This window comes from Tursiops truncatus, unplaced genomic scaffold, assembly GCF_011762595.2.
Source record: "Tursiops truncatus isolate mTurTru1 unplaced genomic scaffold, mTurTru1.mat.Y mat_scaffold_584_arrow_ctg1, whole genome shotgun sequence".
NCBI lineage: Eukaryota > Metazoa > Chordata > Mammalia > Artiodactyla > Delphinidae > Tursiops > Tursiops truncatus.
The window spans coordinates 409-20,520 of NW_022983350.1; the positions used below are offsets into that span (position 1 = coordinate 409).

Below are 20,112 nucleotides of genomic sequence, written 5' to 3' on the forward strand. Positions count from 1 at the left end.
GCAGTTGCGCGAGTGGCTCCGCAGTTCCGGTGCGCGGGTTCTAGGGTGCACAGGCTTCAGTAGTTGTGGCTCGCAGGCTCAGTATTTGTGCCTTGTGGGCTCTAGAACTCAGGTTCAGTAGCTGTGCACACGGGCTTTAGTTTCTCCATGGCATGTGGGATCTTCCTGGACCAGGGATCAAACCCGTGTCCCCTGTATTGGCAGGCAGATTCTTAACCACTGCGCCACCAGGGAAGTCCTGTATGATGAATTCTCTCATCATTCACTCACTTGTTTCAGTAGGTTATATTTTACAACTTCATATTTCTATATCAGATATATAATAGTTCCACGAATAAAGAGGTGAAAAAAGCAAATGCCAAAGAGTTCTGTTTGGAAAAGAAAGAGATATAAAAACAGTAATCATGCTAAAATTATTTCAATTAAGTTTCCTGTTACAATGAGAGATAAAGGAAACGGGATTCTCTCACTAGCATCTGGAATGAGGCTTTTCAAGAAGGCAGATGTATTCTATAAAGTGCTCTACAAACATCTAAAGACAGATTTCCCATTGGTGGATGCATATGCAGATCTGGAATCTACAACAACGTACATCATGGAGATATTAATTTGTGTTTGTTGCATATTTGAAAATCAAGATATGGTAAGGATGTCATTACTTATGAGTAGGATGTAGAATGAGAAGAGGACCTAAAGCTTATGAGGACCTTCAACTTTTAAGACTGAGAAAGAGGAGGAGAGGCTGCCAAGGACACAGAGATGGAGTAGCGAGTGCAGTTAGGAGTCAGCGAGGGAACAACGATCTTCAGGAAACACTGAAGAAGGAAACCAAGGGTTTGAGAATTAAACAGGATGAATTTAAATAATTATTTATATGTGAGATAGGATTCTGCATTGAATGTAGATTCTGCCAGGACATGTGTGTGATCCTGGAGAATCACGTAACTTCCCTGAGCCTCAGTTTCCTCAAATATAAAGTAAATGAAAATATTCCTAGAGTTGTTGTGGTATTAGACAAACTGGACATTAAAGAGCCTTTAGCAGAATATCATCCACTGAGTGAAGCTAACAGGTAGTGCCTATCTCTTTATTTTTTCATACAGATCTAAATGGGAATAATGAATTCTCCTCTCCCTCTCTCTGTCACTGACTGCAGAACACTGACAGCCTAAAAACAGAACTGGGAAAAACTGTTTCATCAATTGTATGTAATTTTATGCATAATAATATAATAATACATATCTATGCTACATACGTATGAATATATAGTATAAGGTATACGATATATATAAAATTCTATTTATCTATCTGCTGATTCTGATACATGGCATAACTCTCCTTCATCTCTGCTTTCCTGGATCCCATTTTTTCATTTTTCAAATACCATAATCATTTACTTTCTCCCAGTGTAGAAATCCAGTGTACTCTCCCCATTCACTCTGCATTCAGCTCTACTGCCCATTCATACAGCTGTTTCCTTCTCCATTAGGGTTTCTGGCTGTCAATTTCCCCTGAAGACTACAAAGCCACCATGGAAAGCAGAAGCTGAGTGAAAGTTCTAGTTTGTCAGAAACTCTCATATGACTCCACGCTCTCCGCCTGCCAAGCACTGCAGGTCCAGACTGTCCAGACTCCCAGAGAAACACAGTAAATAGATGGCACCCTGCCCAACACTGAACAGTGGTGGAGAATCCAGGAGCTCACCTGTGCCTCTATTTGCACACTTCCACGTGCTGACTGCACTAGGAGGAACTCACCTGGTTCAGGACTCTTATTTGCTCAAAAAGCCCAAAGCGCAGGAAACATCGAGTTGAAAGGCAGCAGCAGCTTGAGAACTTGGAAGGAGAACAGAGATGTTTAAAGCGTTCACTGGAACAGCGGCAGGTCCTCAGGACATGAAGAACACAGATGAGATGCACCGAGGCAACTGTTTCTCCACCAGAACTCCTTTTCAGAGAAGAAAAGAATGAGGTGCATGCGATAGCACAGAGTTCTCCCATAAGGATGTGGCCACTAGCAGTGTCCCCAGCACTGATACCACAGCAGCCTGCGGAGTCTTGGAAGGGACGAGGGTTACCTCAGTTGCCAGCTGCAAACTTGCTTTGTCCTTAGGACCCAGCAAGTAATCACAGAGCAGGGAAGGACATTCCTGGGGACAATGCAATCCAAGGAATTTCTTACATTCCATCATGATGTCTTTGCCCCTTTGAAAGACAAACAAAACAAATATGCTTGAATAGAAGGGACACAGGCAGGGATTTTAATATATTTAGCAACAACTGGGTAGAGCCTTTCCAGCAGGGAAGGTATCAGTAACATGCACACTGGAAGGTCACAATTTCTAAAAGCAACAAAGAGCTAAGTGGAAATTCATTTATTTAATTTAGGCACTTTGGAAAGAGGACACTGATGGATCATCTTTCTGTTCTTTCCAGTTGGTGCATACAGCACTGAGTAGGTACTTCTAAAGTCAGAAGGACATTTAGAGGTTGGGAAACTTCCTAAGGATTAGGGTCCTAAACAAGCAGAAACCATTCCTATATTACTGCTAAAATATCATTTTATTAACAAATGATTTTTAAAATATTTTTATTTCAATTCTTCAGTATTATGATGTTTTAATGGGCTGAGGCTAGAAATTAAATAAAGACAACTATACAAGGCCATGAGGGTGACTCTGGAGTTCAAGCCAGACTCTCCCTGCTAAGGAGCCCATTAAAAACCTTCACTGCTTCTGTCTAAGAAGCGCATATGCGCTTCTGTCTTGGTCATACCCATATCTTAACCAATAGTTGGAACAATAGAGTAGAGATCCTTCCCTGGACTCTATCAGTAGACAAACGGATGTCCAGCCTGGACTGTAGGTGAGAAATGGAGGTGTCTTCATTGAGAATGAGAACAGGCTGACCTGAGGAGGTCTCCTGGGAAATCAGTGAGGTCCTTGTCGACTGAAACAAACCACAACATGAGAGCTGAGAGTTCATTTTTTTGGGAGGACTTACTGAGGACTATAGCCTGGAGGACAGCCTTTCAGCTCTGACGAACTGCCCCAAGGACGTAAGGGGGACGTCAGTATATACTGGTGATTTTGGTGAGGGAGGTACATGCAATCAAGGACACAACTTGGTAGAAGTTTGCTGCTAGTTATGAGGACAGATGTCTCTGTTAATGATTTTAGGGCTTTTTACATACGGAGAACATGCAAGAAATTGCGTTTATTAATTTTTCTTGGGAAATTATTTAACGACCTACTGGCCTGTTCTGTCAGTTTTCCCAGAGCACAGCGTGCCTCGTTCTTCATCTCCACCCTGAACTCCTAACAGGGCACGCTGGGGTCAGGGACTACAGTGACTAGTGACTTCATTCTTGTAGAGCCGGATGGCGAGTGACTTTTAGTTGTTATCCTGAAGAAGAAATGTCAGAGCTCATATGGATAGAAATCGTTAGGTGCTTTTACTTTGTTCTTTAACTCACAAGAAAACTCAAGAGTTAAAAATACATAGATTCCAGAAGTCTGCTGTTCTTGGATTAATAAAGCTATTTACTGTATTTCGTTGAAGAAATAACTCATAAAATCTTAGACTTGTTCCTTCAATTGGCAGAAAAATCCACTCCTTTCTAACTGTTTTAAGGATTTTGCCTATTTTTGCTTAGAACTTCAAGTCAGCTCGGTTGACAGACCACACCCTGTGTAGCCCTCCAAAACAAGCGACAGCAATCCTTTGGCATCTGAAGTGGAATTAAGGGTACTTTGTCATCTCGCTATCTTCCCTCTGATGATTTAGTTGGTTCTTAAATATCATGTTCTTTTCCACCCTTCACTTTCTTTACTGGGCTCTTTCAGACAATCACAGAAAAGCCCCCTCACTAAGGTTTGCCCTTGTATCTATGGTACGTTTGGAATAGTTCATCCGTCCAGATTGATATTTGTCTCCAGCTGTATAAGTGAGTGTGATCGAAATAGGGTTACTGAGAGGACCAAGTTAACAGAACTTAGAAAGTGGCTAGTTCCTTATAAGCAAGCAATAAAATTCGGTTGTTACTTTTTTTTTTTTCAACATTTCCCTACATCTCTCAGCAAAGACTCTGTTTCTCCCTTTTTTTTTCTTAATATTTATTTATTTTGGCTGCACCAGGTCTTAGTTGCAACATGCGGGATCTTTTTGAGGCATGCAGGATCTTTAGTTGTGGTATGTGGACTCTTAGTTGTGGCATGCATGTGGGATCTACTTCCCCAATCAGGGATTGAACCCGGGCCCCCTGCATTGGAAGCTCGGAGTCTTACCCACTGGACCATCAGGGAAGTCCCCAGTTGCTACTTTTATATGACGATTACTATCCAGATTAAGATCAGTATCATTTGGCGTCATCTAATTCCCTTCCTTTTAATTCTAGTGTTCTCAAAGCACTCTTCGTATTACCTGAATGGATTCATCAACTAGACAGATGCTCAGCAAGGCTGATCTCCACGATCCTGCCACAGAGGGTTAGTGTTCTAGCCATTGGGTTCTGGTTGCCAGTTGCTTGTGAGCTGATCGGTGTGACTTCTTCCCTCTTTCTTCAAAAATAATCACATATCGATTAAATGAAAGAAAAATCAGGTGCCTGGTCTTGCAAAGCTGAAGGCAGTCCGTTAACCCAGGACTCGGTCTTCTTTGAGTTTCTGGCAGAAGCAGCCATTTTCCAGACTTTCTGTTATTCATATTGGCTTTTATCCTGCCCCAACAATGCTGTATTAAATTTTGCTAACTTAGAATATGTCATTGTGTCTGTGGAAAATCACTTCCCTTCTTTCACATTCGTGAATTTCACCTTACATTAGTTTCCTTTTCACCCACAAAATAATTGTGGAATTTTACTTTCTAAGAAAGTAGCAATGAGAAACAAAAAATTTAAAGCATTGAAAATGATAGAGACCGCAGCCCCTCTGCCTTTTTTACTTCCCTGTATTGCTCTTACCTCACCATGAATTAGAACTAACGAGGAGCAGCAAGACAAATTTGCCCAATAAGTCACTAAGTGAATATAATTTATAAAAAACTTTAAAACTTTAAATGTAGAATCGCACACAAGTAGAGGAAAGAAGGCGATTTCTCTCTGACCTAATCCTGGGCCTCGCTGCCCTGCATTCTCAGAGGGAGACAGAGACAGAGGAAGGGAGAAGCCCACTGGCATCAACTGACTGAATGAACAACTGAACCTCACTGGTTTCTGTGACATAAGCTTTTAATGAGAGACAACACCATCGTTGAATTCTCTGCCCCCAGCTCAGAAATTCTGAATGTAACAAGTGTTCACTAGTTTTAGTAAAAGAGTGAATAATAAAATTTGTATTGGTAAAATAAAAATTATTTGTTTACTCAGGGTGAAATGATTAGAATTGGATAATTCCTCCACCTCCTTAGAGAAAACACACTTTTGCTCTTAGCATCTGAGGGCTGCTGACACTTCTGATACGGGTCAGGAGAAGAGGAGGTCACCACTGAGGACTAAGGTCCTTCACAAAAACACTCCAGGGGCAAGGGTGAGGGTCCTGGAAGATGAATTATTTTCCCAACAATAAACAAATCCCTCCACAAAAGGAGATTTTAAAGTCCTCGGGATGTGGTGAGCCTGCCCTCAGGCAGGGAGTCCAGGTTAGGAAGGGGACTCTGTCACTCTAGAGGAGAGGGTGTGACTAGATGTGATCTCTCCCTTGTGACTGAGGTGCTGCTGGGGAAATACAATTTTCTTGGAATTAGGACCTCAACACCCATATTCTCTGAAAAGAACCAGTATTCCCGGTGGGAGTATTGGCCCAGCCTGTGGAGGACTAGGTCTCCAGTAAGAAAATGGTGGAAAGAAAGGGTACTAGTACTAACCTTGTGGTCCCCTGAAGCATAACTACATGGACATGTATGAATGTGAAGGAAGAGAAACATTAAAAAGCTCATTCACTTATAATCATCAGCCTCTGCTATGAAACCCCTCTTTGGCTTCAAAGAGCTTAAATGCCAGAGGTGGTCTAGTAAATCCCTAAAAAAGTACAGAAACCATAGGGCTGAGGAAGCCTGCCTTTCTATATAAAGTAAGGCAGTAAAAATGGAGACTAAGGTCATGGCTAAAAATTTGTTCCTGGAACAGAGAAAAGCAATATTTATGCATGAGAAGGAGAGAGAGAATGTACTTACATACCTGTAGCATTTCTGACTTTAACACACAGACATTTCTCATTTGATTAATAAATATCCATTTGGATGGGCACATCAGAAGTTATTGGGAAAAGTGCAAAATTAATAGTTTAGATTGATAACATCTTAGACACTGAGAATACATAAATGAAACCCAAAAAAGTAAAAGTGACAGAAATGTTTAGAAAATGAAAATTACTGTGTTCCCTATTTAATGGCCTTGCTTAGAAAGAATGTCACCAGAGAACCTACCCCCAAGGCTCCCCCAGACGCCCGTCTCAGCCAGGCCAGCAGCAGCCTCATTTGCCCCATGGCCTTCGTGCTCTCTCTACTGACCGCCCTGGTGATGTTCAGCTACGGCCCTGGTGGATCTCTGGGCTGCGACCTGTCTCAGAACCACGTGCGGATTAGCAGGAAGAACTTCATGCTTCTGGGCCAGATGCGGAGAATCTCCCCTCGCTTCTGTCTGAAGGACAGAAAAGACTTCGGTTTCCCCCAGGACATGGTGGATGGCAGCCAGCTCCCGAAGGCCCAGGCCACCTCTGTCCTCCACGAGATGCTCCAGCAGGTCTTCCGCCTCTTCCACACAGAGCGCTCCTCTGCCGCCTGGGACACCTCCCTCCTGGACAAACTCTGCACTGGGCTCCATCAGCAGCTGGAGGACCTGGACGCCTGCTTGGTGCAGGCGATGGAAGATGAAGAAACTGCCCTGGGAGTGATGGGCCCTACACTGGCTGTGAAGAGGTACTTCCAGGGAATCCATCTCTACCTGAAAGAGAAGAAATACAGTGACTGTGCCTGGGAAATTGTCAGAGTGGAAATCATGAGATCCTTGTCTTCATCAACCAACTTGCAAGAAAGGATAAGAATTATGGATGGAGACCTGGGGTCACCTTGAAATGTTTCTCATTGGCTAAGATGCCATATCACCCTTGCACATACGTGTTTGGTCATTTCAGAAGGCTCTTATTTCAACTTTAATCACAGAATTTATTGTATTAATTCAGCTGATACTTTGTCAGCAATAATACACAAGTATATGTTAAAATTATTAAGCCCTAAGGGCATCAGTCCTTAAGAGATGACTGCCCTGATGTTATTTATTGTTTACTTACTTATATTTATATATTTATTCTTGTATCTTATTTATATTTTAATGTAAAAGATATTTTTATGTGTACACTGTATTAAAATTTAGAAAATATATTCACCTATTTTACTAAATTTGCATTTTGTTTTATTTTTTTCAATTCTTATGAAAGAAAACATGAGTTTTTTTTTTATTCTGAAAACCTAAATCCTTATTTTTCTATATGAATCGATCTCCAAATAGTATTTGTCCATTTTGTCCTTTGAAACAGTCCTACCACTATCAGGAAATGCTTGTCAAAAGGTGGCATTCCATGGAATTGAGGGAAGTCCTGGAAATTATGGAGAATGGTTAGTCCTGATGTCATAGGTGTAACTGATCTATACCACCAGGAAAGAGTGGTCGGTGCAAATACCTGTGGGAAGGAGTCATCTCCACGAGGGAAGTTGGTGACATATGGTGTTGACTGGCCAATCCTGGCACCTTCCTCCCACCTTCTCCTCGGTCCTGCTTTACTGAACCATTCATCCCTTATACATAACTTCAGTCCCTCCAACTCACTGACCAGCCACACAGCTGCTCTGGTTCTGTGCAGGTTTCCAGCTTCAAGGTTTCTGTTAGAGTGAAAGCCACAGGAAGAGAGCACAGTTAAAGGAGAGTTCTAGGATTTTCAAAACGTCTGTGAGAAGGAGCCAGGGTTCATGGCACTGGATCCCAGCTCTTCTATTAATAGAAGTGTGACCTTGACAAATAGCACAAACACTAAGCTCCCTAGTTTTCTCATCTTTAATATGGGGACAATAGTAATATTTTCTCATAGGATTATTCTCAGGATTCAATGAGTAAATATACACAAGAGGCATAAAAGTGTGTCTGTCAGAAATAATCAGGACTGTTAGAGTCACAGAGTGGCTACCATCAGGGAGGAGAAGGAGAGCTGCTCTGAGGTAGCAACTGGAAGGCAACATAAGAAACATGCTAGGTCCTGGGCAAAATCTATTACTTTTAACTTGGGTGCTAGTTTCACAGTGTATTCAGTGTGTGAAATTTCCTTGTGCTGTATGCTGAAGATACTTGCATTTTCTGTGTATTATACTTCTAAAAGATTTCCTAGGAATTAGTAAACCTTTTTAAGAAAGAACGATCAGTAGAAGATACTTTGATTTACCTTAAAAGTGAGTAAAATGGAAACAATAGAGATCTCATATCAATGCAGATAGTCACATGCATTTTTCATTAATACTGTTTGTTGCTTTTTTAGTATGAGAAAGATAAAAAAGCTTCTGAACTGGTTTTGGTTTTTGGTCTTTCAGCAGCAATGCAGAGGCAGGAAGAAAAAAGCAGGAGTTATGAAATGTAAAGTTTTGCTCTCCAATCCTGGGCTCTCCCAGGTTTAATCTTAGTCTCTTTTCCATAAAGTCCCAGGTCCATAATTGCTGGCAATGTCACATCCTAGAGCCGGTCCTTCCCAGGATTTAGTGCTTTCAGAGGAGAGACTTCTACAAGTGTCATGCAGGTGTCTTATACCCAAGTAAGAGTCTTTCTCTGAAGAAGGTGCCATCAGTCAACTATATTGCTCAAAATACATACACATTGCAAATACATACCGCCAATTCTCCACGATAAAATGGCTATGTTGATCCATATTCAAGAGCATATAAGTTTATATGTGCTCCCACACATTATCCAAAACACAATCTTATCATTCTTTTCAGTTTTTGCCAACCTGATAGGTGACAGATAGCATCTAGTAGCAACCATTAGTTGTCGTTTTCCTAATTGATGGTCGCTGTTATCAGTCACAGTCTAGTCAGAAAAACAGAAAAATTTCCTCCAGCCTTCTAGTCCATCTCTTGCAACTTGTATGGAAGAACTTTAGAAGAAAAAAATCTGCTGGCAAAGGAGAAATGTAGTCAAAAGAACTGGAGCCCCAGCATCACAGAGCAGAGTTGAGAAGGATAGCTGTGGAGCTGAGGCTTTAGCTTCAAGACCAGCACACTAAGATAGGTGACAGTGTCCACTGGAAATTCAAGTTTCCTCCGTGAATTTCCTTTTTTTAAAAAAAAATTTTATTCATTTATTTATTTATTTTTGGCTGCGTTGGGTCTCCGTTGCTGCACGTGGGCCTTCTCTAGTTGTGGCGAGCGGGGGCTATTCTTCGCTGCGGTGCGTGGGCTTCTCCTTGCAGTGGCTTCTCTTGTTGCAGAGCACGGGCTCTGGTGTGCGGGCTTCAGTAGTTGTGGCACATGGGCTCGGTAGCGTGGCTCGTGGGCTCTAGAGCGCAGGCTCAGTAGTTGTGGTGCACGGGCTTAGTTGCTCCGTGGCGTGTGGGATCTTCCCGACCAGGGCTTGAACCCGTGTCCCCTGCACTGGCAGGCGGATTCTTAACCACTGCACCACCAGGGAAGTCCCCATGAGTTTCCTATCCATACACAATGCACCTACTGCTCTTGCATTGACACTTTTTCACCTCTTTAAAGAAATTCATTATTCATTTTTTATACAAACTTTGTGTTATAAAAGTAGAAGACACATAGTCTGTCATGCCCTAAACTGGATCCCAGAAGCCACACTCACATTGTGCTCCTCCCATCTCACTGGCTGCCCATTCTGAGTTTCATTCGTGACACAAACATTGGTGCCTTTCCTGTGTTCTGTGCCCAGAATTCTTTCCAGTTTAAACTCATGAAATAAGTCCTGATCTAATCTAGTTTCAGGGATTGAAAAACAATCGTGATACTCACGTCTTCCAAAGCTAAGTTCTGGAATGACATACCCAACTGCCTATTTGACAGCTGGTATCTAGTAATCATCTCACATTTATGTTATTCAAAATTAACTCTCCTTAAAAAATAAATAAATAAAATAATAACAAGAACCCGTCCTTTCTCATTGTTCTCTAATCAGTTAATGGCAACTCTGTATTTCCAGGTTCTCAGGTTAAAGTACATGACATCATTCTCTGCTCCTCTCTCACAACCAGTCTGAGTGCAATCAAAGTTTTACACCACTGAGGTTTTTCATCCAAGAACTTGGTAAAGCTCTGCATTCTGAACACAAGACTTCTTCAATCTACTGAATTATATTAATAGCTATGCTGTAATCATCCTTGAATTATTAAATTCTACTTATATGATTTATTAATCATTAACATGCCTATTTATTTTACTGATATTTTATTTGTTATGCATCCATAGTTGTTTTTTTAATCTGAATTTCTTTCTTATTGAACCCATTTAAAATCCTTGAACCAGGAGTTTATTTCTCTTGAAAAAGAAGGTGGATGATTTTCACTTTATCCCATGATGTGTTAAAAATATTCTAACATATTTATAGGTGTTTTCTGACAAAAATATTTTAACACATTATTGGTGTTTTCTGACCATGCTTGCTATTCTACCAGTTCTTTAAGATACTTCCCTGAAGAATTTGCCTGCTAATTCTAAAAGCTAAAGGCTGAAAGTGACCCTAAGAAAGAGTGGGAAGGCCTTTAATTATTGTGAAAACTCCTCCCTGCACCTTTTCAGGTTATTTATGTCTGTAAATATTACCTTTAAATCCAGCCTACATTCCTCTGTCTCCCTTGCCTATTAAGACACTTACATGCACGTCACTCACATTTTATAAATCAAACATAATAAATCAAATGTCAATATGCAGATATAAGCTAGAAGCTTGATATTTGACTATTTGCAACGTGTCCAAAGCATCTCATCTAATCCCAGCACATCATTTATTTACCACCATAGACTGAGGTTTGGCTGAGATTTGAACATGGGGTTACAAACCCTACTGTAATGAGCCAGAGTTAATTAATTAAAATTGACTCCCCAAAATCCTACCATGGTTTCTATGTTTCATATAAGACATTTCAGCTTTTATTACTCTAATAATTTCCTATGCTCCTGTACTTTTCAGATCAAGGTCTTGCCCTTTACTTTCAAACCCTCTCCCCACCCTTCCCTGTGCACATACTCACCCAAGGCCTTGTAACTGAGAGTCACTTAAATGCTTGTGATTTACTCCCCAGAGTAGAAGCACTTCTACACTCTTATTCCCACCCAGTATCCTGCACAATGTTAGGGATATTACTGGTCCTCAGGGTTGTTCATAAAAGTGATAAATGTAATAAGCTTAACATAGTTGTGCCAATAAATGTTTGAAAACTATAGTTTTCCTCCATTTTCTCTTGTGGGTTACTCTTGTCTTCTCAGGTGACCAGTAAATTTGTTAGCCAGGCATCTCCTTAGTCTTCCTTCAACCTCCTGCATGATTTAGATCAACTGTTTCCTTTTTCCTATTGTACAGTTTTTCTCAGCTTTAAAATAGGGATAATGAGAATACCATACTCATTGAACGTACCATCTTATGTTATATGCTCTATTTAATGAGAATACAACTCATAACTGTTATCATAACTGAGTACATTTATAACCAGAGACATATACACATAGTTATGATAGTTGTTACTGTGACGGGTGTACACAAGGTGTAAAAACCATTATTTCATGCTCACCCCAAAAGATGATTATGGCACATTTGTGCCTTGCTCAGCTCATAACCTGGTTATGCAAAAATTCTACCTCTGTGAATTAAAATAGGGTTATCTTTTTTAGCATTGTACAAAGCATACACACAAATTTTTAAATTCTACTCGCAAATGAAATATCCTCATGGCTGTACCAAACACTCGATTAAAAATAGCCTATGGATCTCTAGTGGGCATCAAAACAAAATGCAGTCAGTGCATTGGCACAGAAGTTATGTATTTAGTAGAAAATGTTATATTAAGTTTAAATCTACACTATGCCGAAATTAAAAGCATCTTGATACAGATTACAAAGTTTTATGTAACGTATCCATATGAGATGACATTCTGAAGAAGTTAATAAATTCTACAATGAAAAACCGTGACTATAATAAAGCTGAATGTTTAATAGAAGACACTTGCTTAAAACAAATGAGAGGGGACTTCCCTGGTGGTGCAGTGGTTAAGAATCCGCCTGCCAATGCAGGAGACGTGGGTTTGATCTCTGGTCCGGGAAGATCCCACATGCCACGGAACAACTAAGTCCGTGCATGCACCACAACTACTGAAGCCTGTGAGCCCTAGAGCCTGTGTGCCGCAATACTGAGCCCACGCACCACAACTACTGAAGCCTGCTAGATTTAGGGCCCGTGTGTGGCAACTACTGAGCCCGCATGCTGCAATTACTGAAGCCTATGCACCTAGCCGTGCTCTGCCAACAAAAGAAGCCACCACAATGAGAAGCCCGTTCGCTGCAACTAGAGAAAGCCTGTGCACAGCAAGAAGACCCAATGCAGCCAAAAAACAAAAAAGAAACAAACAAAAAAACCCCAAGTAAAACAAATGAGAGGACCAAAAGATTCTGTAACTTTAGATTAATTATTAAAGACAGTTACTGGTCATAAGAGATTGCCAAATACGGCCTTCTCTCAATTGAAATGAGATAAGCAAAGAAGTAATTCTGAAATATTACTGATGATTTTGCTTCCATTGAAGCCAGGAACTTATAATAAAGTCTTCTTTTGGCATAAATAAAATATTTAGACAGTGTGAGTTTAATACTTTTAAATTTAAAAATATTTTTTCAACAACATAAACATTGGACGAGAAATTAACCAATTTACATTAAAGGTTAATTAATTTCACATTCTCCCTTTCCCACGAGGCTCCTTTAAGTCTCAGCCTTGTCCCCAAGTCTTCCCACTGGAGGGTCCCAATATCTAGTAGCTTCCCTTCCAGAATGTAGATGCGTTTACCCTTTCCCCGATTTCCTTTCTCCCTAGAAAACTGTGTTAATCTGAACACATACCACGACATGCTCTGATTTCGAGCCGTCAATCCCTGCATAAATGGGCACCGGCGTCAACCGGTCTGGCTAAAAGCTCCTACCAGGAAGGGAAGGATGGACGCAGAGGCAGGTGCAGAAATGAAGACTGCGAAGCCGCGGCAAAGCTCCCCTCCGCAGTCAGGCCCGAAAAGGAAGTTTCCTCTCTGCTCTCGCGGCCCCACGCGCTCCCTGGGCCCCGGCGGCGCCTTTCCGGGGCCGGGGCTCCTGCAGACGGCGACTCGCCGGTTCTTCCCGCGGGCGCTGCGCCGGAGTTAGCGGAGCTGGATCCGGAAGCGGGTCCCGCTGGGTGGGCGGTGCCCGTCGGTCCTTTGGGGCGAGTTCGGGCGCCCCCTCCCGGCCGCTGCGGCGCAGCGAAGGCAGCTTTGAGGGCTTTGCCTTGCGGAGGACCTGAGCTCCCTTTCACGGTGGTCCAGGTGAAGCGCTGAATTTCTGGACTCCTGATCTCGCTGCTGATGGCCGTGGGGATGCTCTGCTCCATCCCTCACATTTTACCGTTAGTATACATCGTCTTATATTCTTCCAATCATTTCCCATATTCATGTAAGTTGGTAGCGTTAAGTATTTGTTGCCTGAATCCACTAGAGCTTTGGTGTTGTCTACAGAGGACTCGTTGAAATGTTTGTAATCCAATCTGGTGCAGGGGTCAAAACTCTCAAGGGTCTTGTCTAGCACGCAGCTCATAAATTTATGGTGAGAATTAACTGAACAATCTATATGAATCATCCTTGGACAATTAAATATGATTTTTAAAAAAATTTTTATTATAGTTGATTTACAATATAGTGTTAGTTTCAGGTATAGAGCAAAGTGATTCAGTTATACACGTACATATATTCATTCTTTTTCAGATTCTTATATAGGTTATTACAGAATATTGAGTAGAGTTCCCTGTGCTAAATATGATTATTTTAAAATAATTAGAATTATTAATTTTGTTGATCACATTTAAGGCTATCAGAAATAATTACCAGTTGATAATTTCATTTTGTTTATTATGTAAAATAATCAGGACACTTTGTAATTTGGTCAACGCATCTACAAATTTGTAGGTGGACGATAAACTTATGAAAATATAGAGAATTTGTAACAGCGAAGTATGAGACGACAAAGGAATATCAATGTTATGAGAAAAGTATAGGGCTTTCCCGAAAATAAGTTATGGTTCAATACATGCCGTTTGCACAGATGTCTAAGGTGTGGATAGGGAGGTGGAATTTGGAATATGACCTACTAGGTTGTGAAACCTGGACTTACCATTTACTTATTAGATTGTTTTATACACATAAACTCTTAGCAGGTGACTCTTGGAAACGAGAATATTAGAATATTAACAACTCAGTTTTCAACTATGTTGGAAAGATTAAGTGAGTCCTCTATAAGGGCTAAGGAATTTGTAGTTGCTGTCATCATCATTTTTGATAAAGACTGAAAGTCTGTAGAATTTGTCTGGCAGGTCCTTGGTAATCATGTTCACAGTAGCATTGTAACATTTAATTAATAATCAGTACAGGTTTTAATGTGCCATTAAAAGTAAGGGCAGCATCAAGGAAGGTGTTTCTTTATCCTCAAATAAATGTCAAGATGAAATACATTCTAATGAATCCTTGCCATAAAACACAATACCTTCAGATCTTCTTATCACACCGCTTTAACAGACTGAATGTGTGTGTGTATCCAAAATTCATATACGGAAACCCTACCCCTCAATGTGATGGTATTACGAGGTGGGATATTTAGGAGGTTATTAGGAGTAGATGAGGTTATGAGGGTGAACCCTCATGAATGGGATTAATGCCTTCATGAGACTCACAAGACAGTTGCTTCCTCTCTTTGCTCTCCACCATGTGAGCATACAAAGAGAAGCTGGCAGTATGCAACCTAGAAGAGGGCTCTCACCAGAACTCAACAGTGCTGGCATGCTGATCTCAGACTTCCAGGCGACAGACTTTGACAAATAAAACTCTGCCATTTATAAGCCACCCAGTCTCTGGTACCTTTTTAGAGCAGCCTGAACTAAGATGCACGACATCAGTCATTTAGCTCATATAATACACTAGTTAGATTGTGTCTAAATAGTTTCAAGTTCAAATCATACCTGACAGGGAGTATTGATGAGAGAAAGGAAACAGCAAGAAGTAAAATGAGGCTACAAGAAAGAATACGCTTTGTCTGGTTCCTCCCAAGGGATAATCCCAAATAAATATCTAAAATAATTTTTACTGTAATTTATTATTTGAAAAAAGTTTGGATTTTTTGAAACCATTTAACCAATTGTTCCCTAACCATGGCTTGGTCTAAATATTTGCATCAACCATTCCTTTAATTAGTAACCAGTCAGAAAGGGGGCAGTGAAATTAGCCAATTTGCTTAACTTCAAGTACCAGTGAAAGTCAGTGAACTTCAGTATCTTGAGAATCAAAGTATTTTTTCTTTAATTCCTGAGTTTTCCTGTCAACTTGTTAATGAAGAAGAGAACCTACTTGTTTCCAGGTTCTGAATTGTTTTTCTTTTATTTTCTATTATCTTTGAATATGCCAGGAAAAAGATATTTTAAAAATTTAATCTGCTCAGGGACAAATATTAAGGCAGGAAGTCATTTTGCCTGGTTTCTTAGTAAACCGATATATAATTGAATCCAAAAGTGGATGTGTAATATCTATCAGACAGGGGCTAATAAGGAAAGACAGGATTTACTGTGAATCCAAATTCATTAAATGTTTAAACATTTTTTGATTTTATACTTTGTAATATACTGGTTTGAAGATCTGTAGTACAATATATTTCTATACAAGTTTAAAATTATTATAAATGTTTAGACATATATAATATTTAATCAATATATAATTGTCATAAGTATCAAACAAAATGTTTCTCTGAGTTTATTAATTCATGGTGTTAATAATAAATCCTAGCTACTAATTATCCAAATGCTCTTATTGACATGACAAGGAAAATTTTGTTTTCCTGTATCAAACAGCTGTATTTTAAAAAATTATTCGGAAGATAATATTTTTTTAAAAGTGTTCAAAATTTATTTAAATATTTCAATAAGCAGATTTTAACACCATCATGCTTGGCATAGAACTGATTGGCCTGAGAAGAGAGATGGACATTTAGCCATTCTCACATTTAGACCACATATCACTTCATAAAAGAAAAAGAAAGTACCTCTTACTCATCCCAAGCCTCACCACGGTTCACTGAACCAGGGTGAAAAACCTCTGTGAGAGCAAACAGAGGGAGAATTCTAGAAGGTTTAGCTTTTGGGAGAGATTCCCTTGATGCAAAGTAGAGAAGGCCTTAGTACAATAAGATGCTTATGCTTTATCAGTTACCTCCTCTCTCTGCTGTATCAACATTTTCCTTTTTACTGTCTAGTTTTGATCAATATTATATGCTTAATTTTCATCTTCTTCATCCTAAATATGCCCATTTCTTAATAACCACCTGTAGGTTATTATCTTGCTTCTGTCATTCTGTTCACATCCAAACATCTTGAGCATTCTCTGCAATATCCGTCCCTAACTTCACATGCACCTCATTTTTCCAGTTGTTATAATTTGGCTTCAGCCTCCCTGTTCTCCCTGTTCTCCTGCTCAGCCAAGATTTATAATAAGCTACATGTTACTGAGATCAGAGATCGCTGTCAGGCAGCCTCAGCTGACATCTCAGAAGCATCGGACACTTGTTACCACACCCTCCATCTTAAGGTCTGATGCTCATCTGGTCTCCGTGTCACCACCATCCTCTGCTTTTCTGCCCCTCCTCCTCTCCTTCCTTTGTTGACTGCTCCCTCTCATCTTAGGGAATTGGTGTTCCTCAAAATTCCGTGCTAGTCCCACACTTCATCCTCTCTGCACATACACTCTCAACCTCCCAAATAGTTCCAATGTCCTCTCTATGATTGTGACCTCCATATGCATGTCTTTCCCCAGGGTCACATCTCCAAACACTTGTTCCTCTCCAAGCACTTATATGTACCTGCTACCCTAGAATATTTCCACATAATATGTCCAAAATTGACCATTAGTTAATTACCTGGCTAACTCCTACAGACCCTTGAGATGCCAGATCACCAACTGCTTCCTCTGGAAGCTTTCCTTGACCCATGCAATCCCACATGCTCCCAGTATCCTATTTTCTCCCTGTCACCGTATTAGCATTCCTTTAATTGAATCTCCACTGCTATAACCTGTCATAGTGCCTTATGCGTCTCCTTCACAGCCCTGAAAAGGGTTCCTACCTAATTTCTTACTGTTTAATGCCTGTCTTCTCTGACAGAATGCTCCACTAGGAAAGTAATATCTTTCTTTTATTGGCCAATATATTCACAAACACAAGAAAATTACTGGGAGCAGAGATACTTCAAAATATTTTCAAAATCAATGAAACGAACAAAACTATTTACATTCCTTTTGGATTTTAAGGCAGATTAAAGGTTTAAGGACACTTCCTATCTCTTTAAGAGTATGAGAAGACCTAACATTTAAAACACACCATTTGTGGTAAAGATGATCTTATTTGCAAAGCAGAAGTAGAGACACAGATGCAGAGAAAATGTATGGATACCAAGGGGGGAGGGGAAGTAGGAGGAATTGGGAGTTGGGATTGACATATATACACTATTGATACTATGTATAAAATAGATAACTAATGAGAACCTACTTGTATAGCACAGGGAACTCTACTGGATGCTCTGTGGTAACCTAAAATGGGAAGGAAATCCAAAAAAGAGGGGCTATAAGTTATATGTATAGCTGATTCACTTTGCTGTACAGTAGAAACTAACACAACATTGTAAAGCAACCATACTCCAATAAAAATTAATTTTAAAAAATTGAAAAATAAAACACACCATTTAAATACTACTCAGCCACGAAAAACTATGAAATAATGCCATTTGCAGCAACATGGATGGAAGTAGAGATTATCACACTCAGTCAAGTAAGTCAGAAAGAGAAAGACAAACACCATAATGGTATCACTTATATGTAGAATCTAAAATATGACACAAATGAACTTATCTACAAAACAGAAACAGACTCAAAGACATAGAGACAGACTTGTGGTTGCCGAGGGGGAGGGTTGGATTGGCAGTTTGGGATTAGTGGATGCAAACTATTATATAGAGAATGGATAAACAACAGGTCCTACTGTGTAGCACAGGGAACTACATTCCATATCCTGTGATAAACCATAATGGAAAAGAATAAGAAAAAGTATGTATATATATTTATAACAGAATCAGGTTGCTGTTCAGTAGAAATTAACACAACACTGTAAATCAACTATACTTCAATAAAATAAATTTAAAAGTAAAATAAAATACACCATTTGCACCCAAAAGCAAAGCAGAACAAGACACAAAGGACCACATAATAATATGAAGAATAAATTTTGTAAGTAAAAAAATACCATAGAGAAATAAATTCTAATTATTACAAATAAAAACTCAAAACTATACTTTCCTCTTACTATTGTAAAACAATCTGCTGAGATGACTCAATGCAGTTAACAACTGAAGCAAAGAAAAAGTTCTGAACTCAGTGAATATTGACATGCTTGAGGCTACCTATAAGTAGATAAGATCCCATTGTGGAAGACTGGGTCCAAATCTCCTTTCCCACTCCCGGGTTCTCTCTGAGGTTGAACATACGAGGAAAGCACACACTGACTTTCACAGCTTCCAGTCTGATAGTGTCCCGGTCACAGCAGCTGTGGACTTTCTTTTCAGATCAAGCCTGGTCCTTTGGAAGGAGTACTTCAAAATCTGGCTGGAGTCCTCATTGCCCAACAGAGTCTTTTCCTCTCCATCTCCTGCACCAAACTGGTCTCTAGATCTTCCCAGTGGCGATCAAGCCTAATAGGAATTTCAGCTCTTTGGGCTGAAGAGACCGAAGATCTGCTGGATTATTTCATAAAGAATGAGGCAGCCTGAGCATTTTGGAACCAACTGTCATCCAGCTTGTCCTAAGGGAACCTGAAAACATTCTTGTCCTTCAGGCAGGAAAACAAGGAAGATTCTCCCCCTTAGGTGTAGAACTGTGAAGGTCTCCTGCTTTGGCCGGCCATGGTTTGGGGCTGGTCACAGCTAAGGGTGCAGACAGGGCTGGAGAACATCATCCTGGGTGTCCTCAGTGAGGAGGGTGGCAGGCCCCGGTGAGCCTGGTGATGCAGGTGTCTGGCTGTGGGAGCCTGTATCCAGCTGCTCTGACTACCTGCCTGCAAATGAGATTCTTAAATAGGCCAGGAATGTCATTTCTCTACTTATCCCACTGTTGTTTCCACGTTTTTGCAATTTGTCTTCCATTTATGGGCAACATAAAATGTCGCAACTTCAATTCCTTTATTACACTGGAAATTACACTCCTGGAACATGAAAGAGTATCAATCCAATGGATGTATTCATCTAAATGAGACCCAAGGTTGTAATAAAAACCTGAGTCTCAATCTATCTCTTTTTGAATTCTAATAAGAGTACTTAGAGATTTGACATTTTACTCTATTTTCACGCTTTGTAATGCACCAAAATACAACTAGCCTCACCTCTCTCCATTTCTCCTTTAAGGGGTTAAGACATTAGATTTGAATTCCTCTACATGACTTTACAGGAGTCATAGCTCATGTTTTCAGACATAGTCTACGGATAAGAGTGGCATAAATATTAACACCAAGGGCTAATTCATACCATTCTCTTCCTTCTGTCACCAAAAGTGTACTCACTGCATATATGTGTAACAATGTGCTTGGCAATGTGGATTGTTAGGAAAGTAAGGCAGGGATGGTGACTGCCCTCCAGGGAGCAGGGAGGACAGACACTAGAGGCAGGATTAGGATGAGGGAAGCACCACGTGCTCAGTGCAGCTGAGGGCCAGTGCTCAGAGCTGATGAAGAGGAGGGCCTGGGAGCAGCAGAAGGCTCCACTCTGACAAAAATCTGGGGCTCCTCAATTTAAATGACATCAGATTTTGATTTC

At 40.3% G+C, this 20,112-nt stretch overlaps 1 protein-coding gene across 1 annotated transcript; it reads left to right on the forward strand.

Annotated features, from left to right (window-relative positions):
* The first annotated feature begins 6,465 nt into the window (after positions 1-6,465).
* On the forward strand, positions 6,466-7,068 carry LOC117310918 (interferon omega-1-like). Its single transcript, XM_033850456.1, has one exon. It carries the CDS (start codon positions 6,481-6,483, stop codon positions 7,066-7,068), a length of 588 nt encoding a protein of 195 aa, XP_033706347.1. The 5' UTR covers positions 6,466-6,480.
* The last annotated feature ends 13,044 nt before the right edge of the window (positions 7,069-20,112 follow it).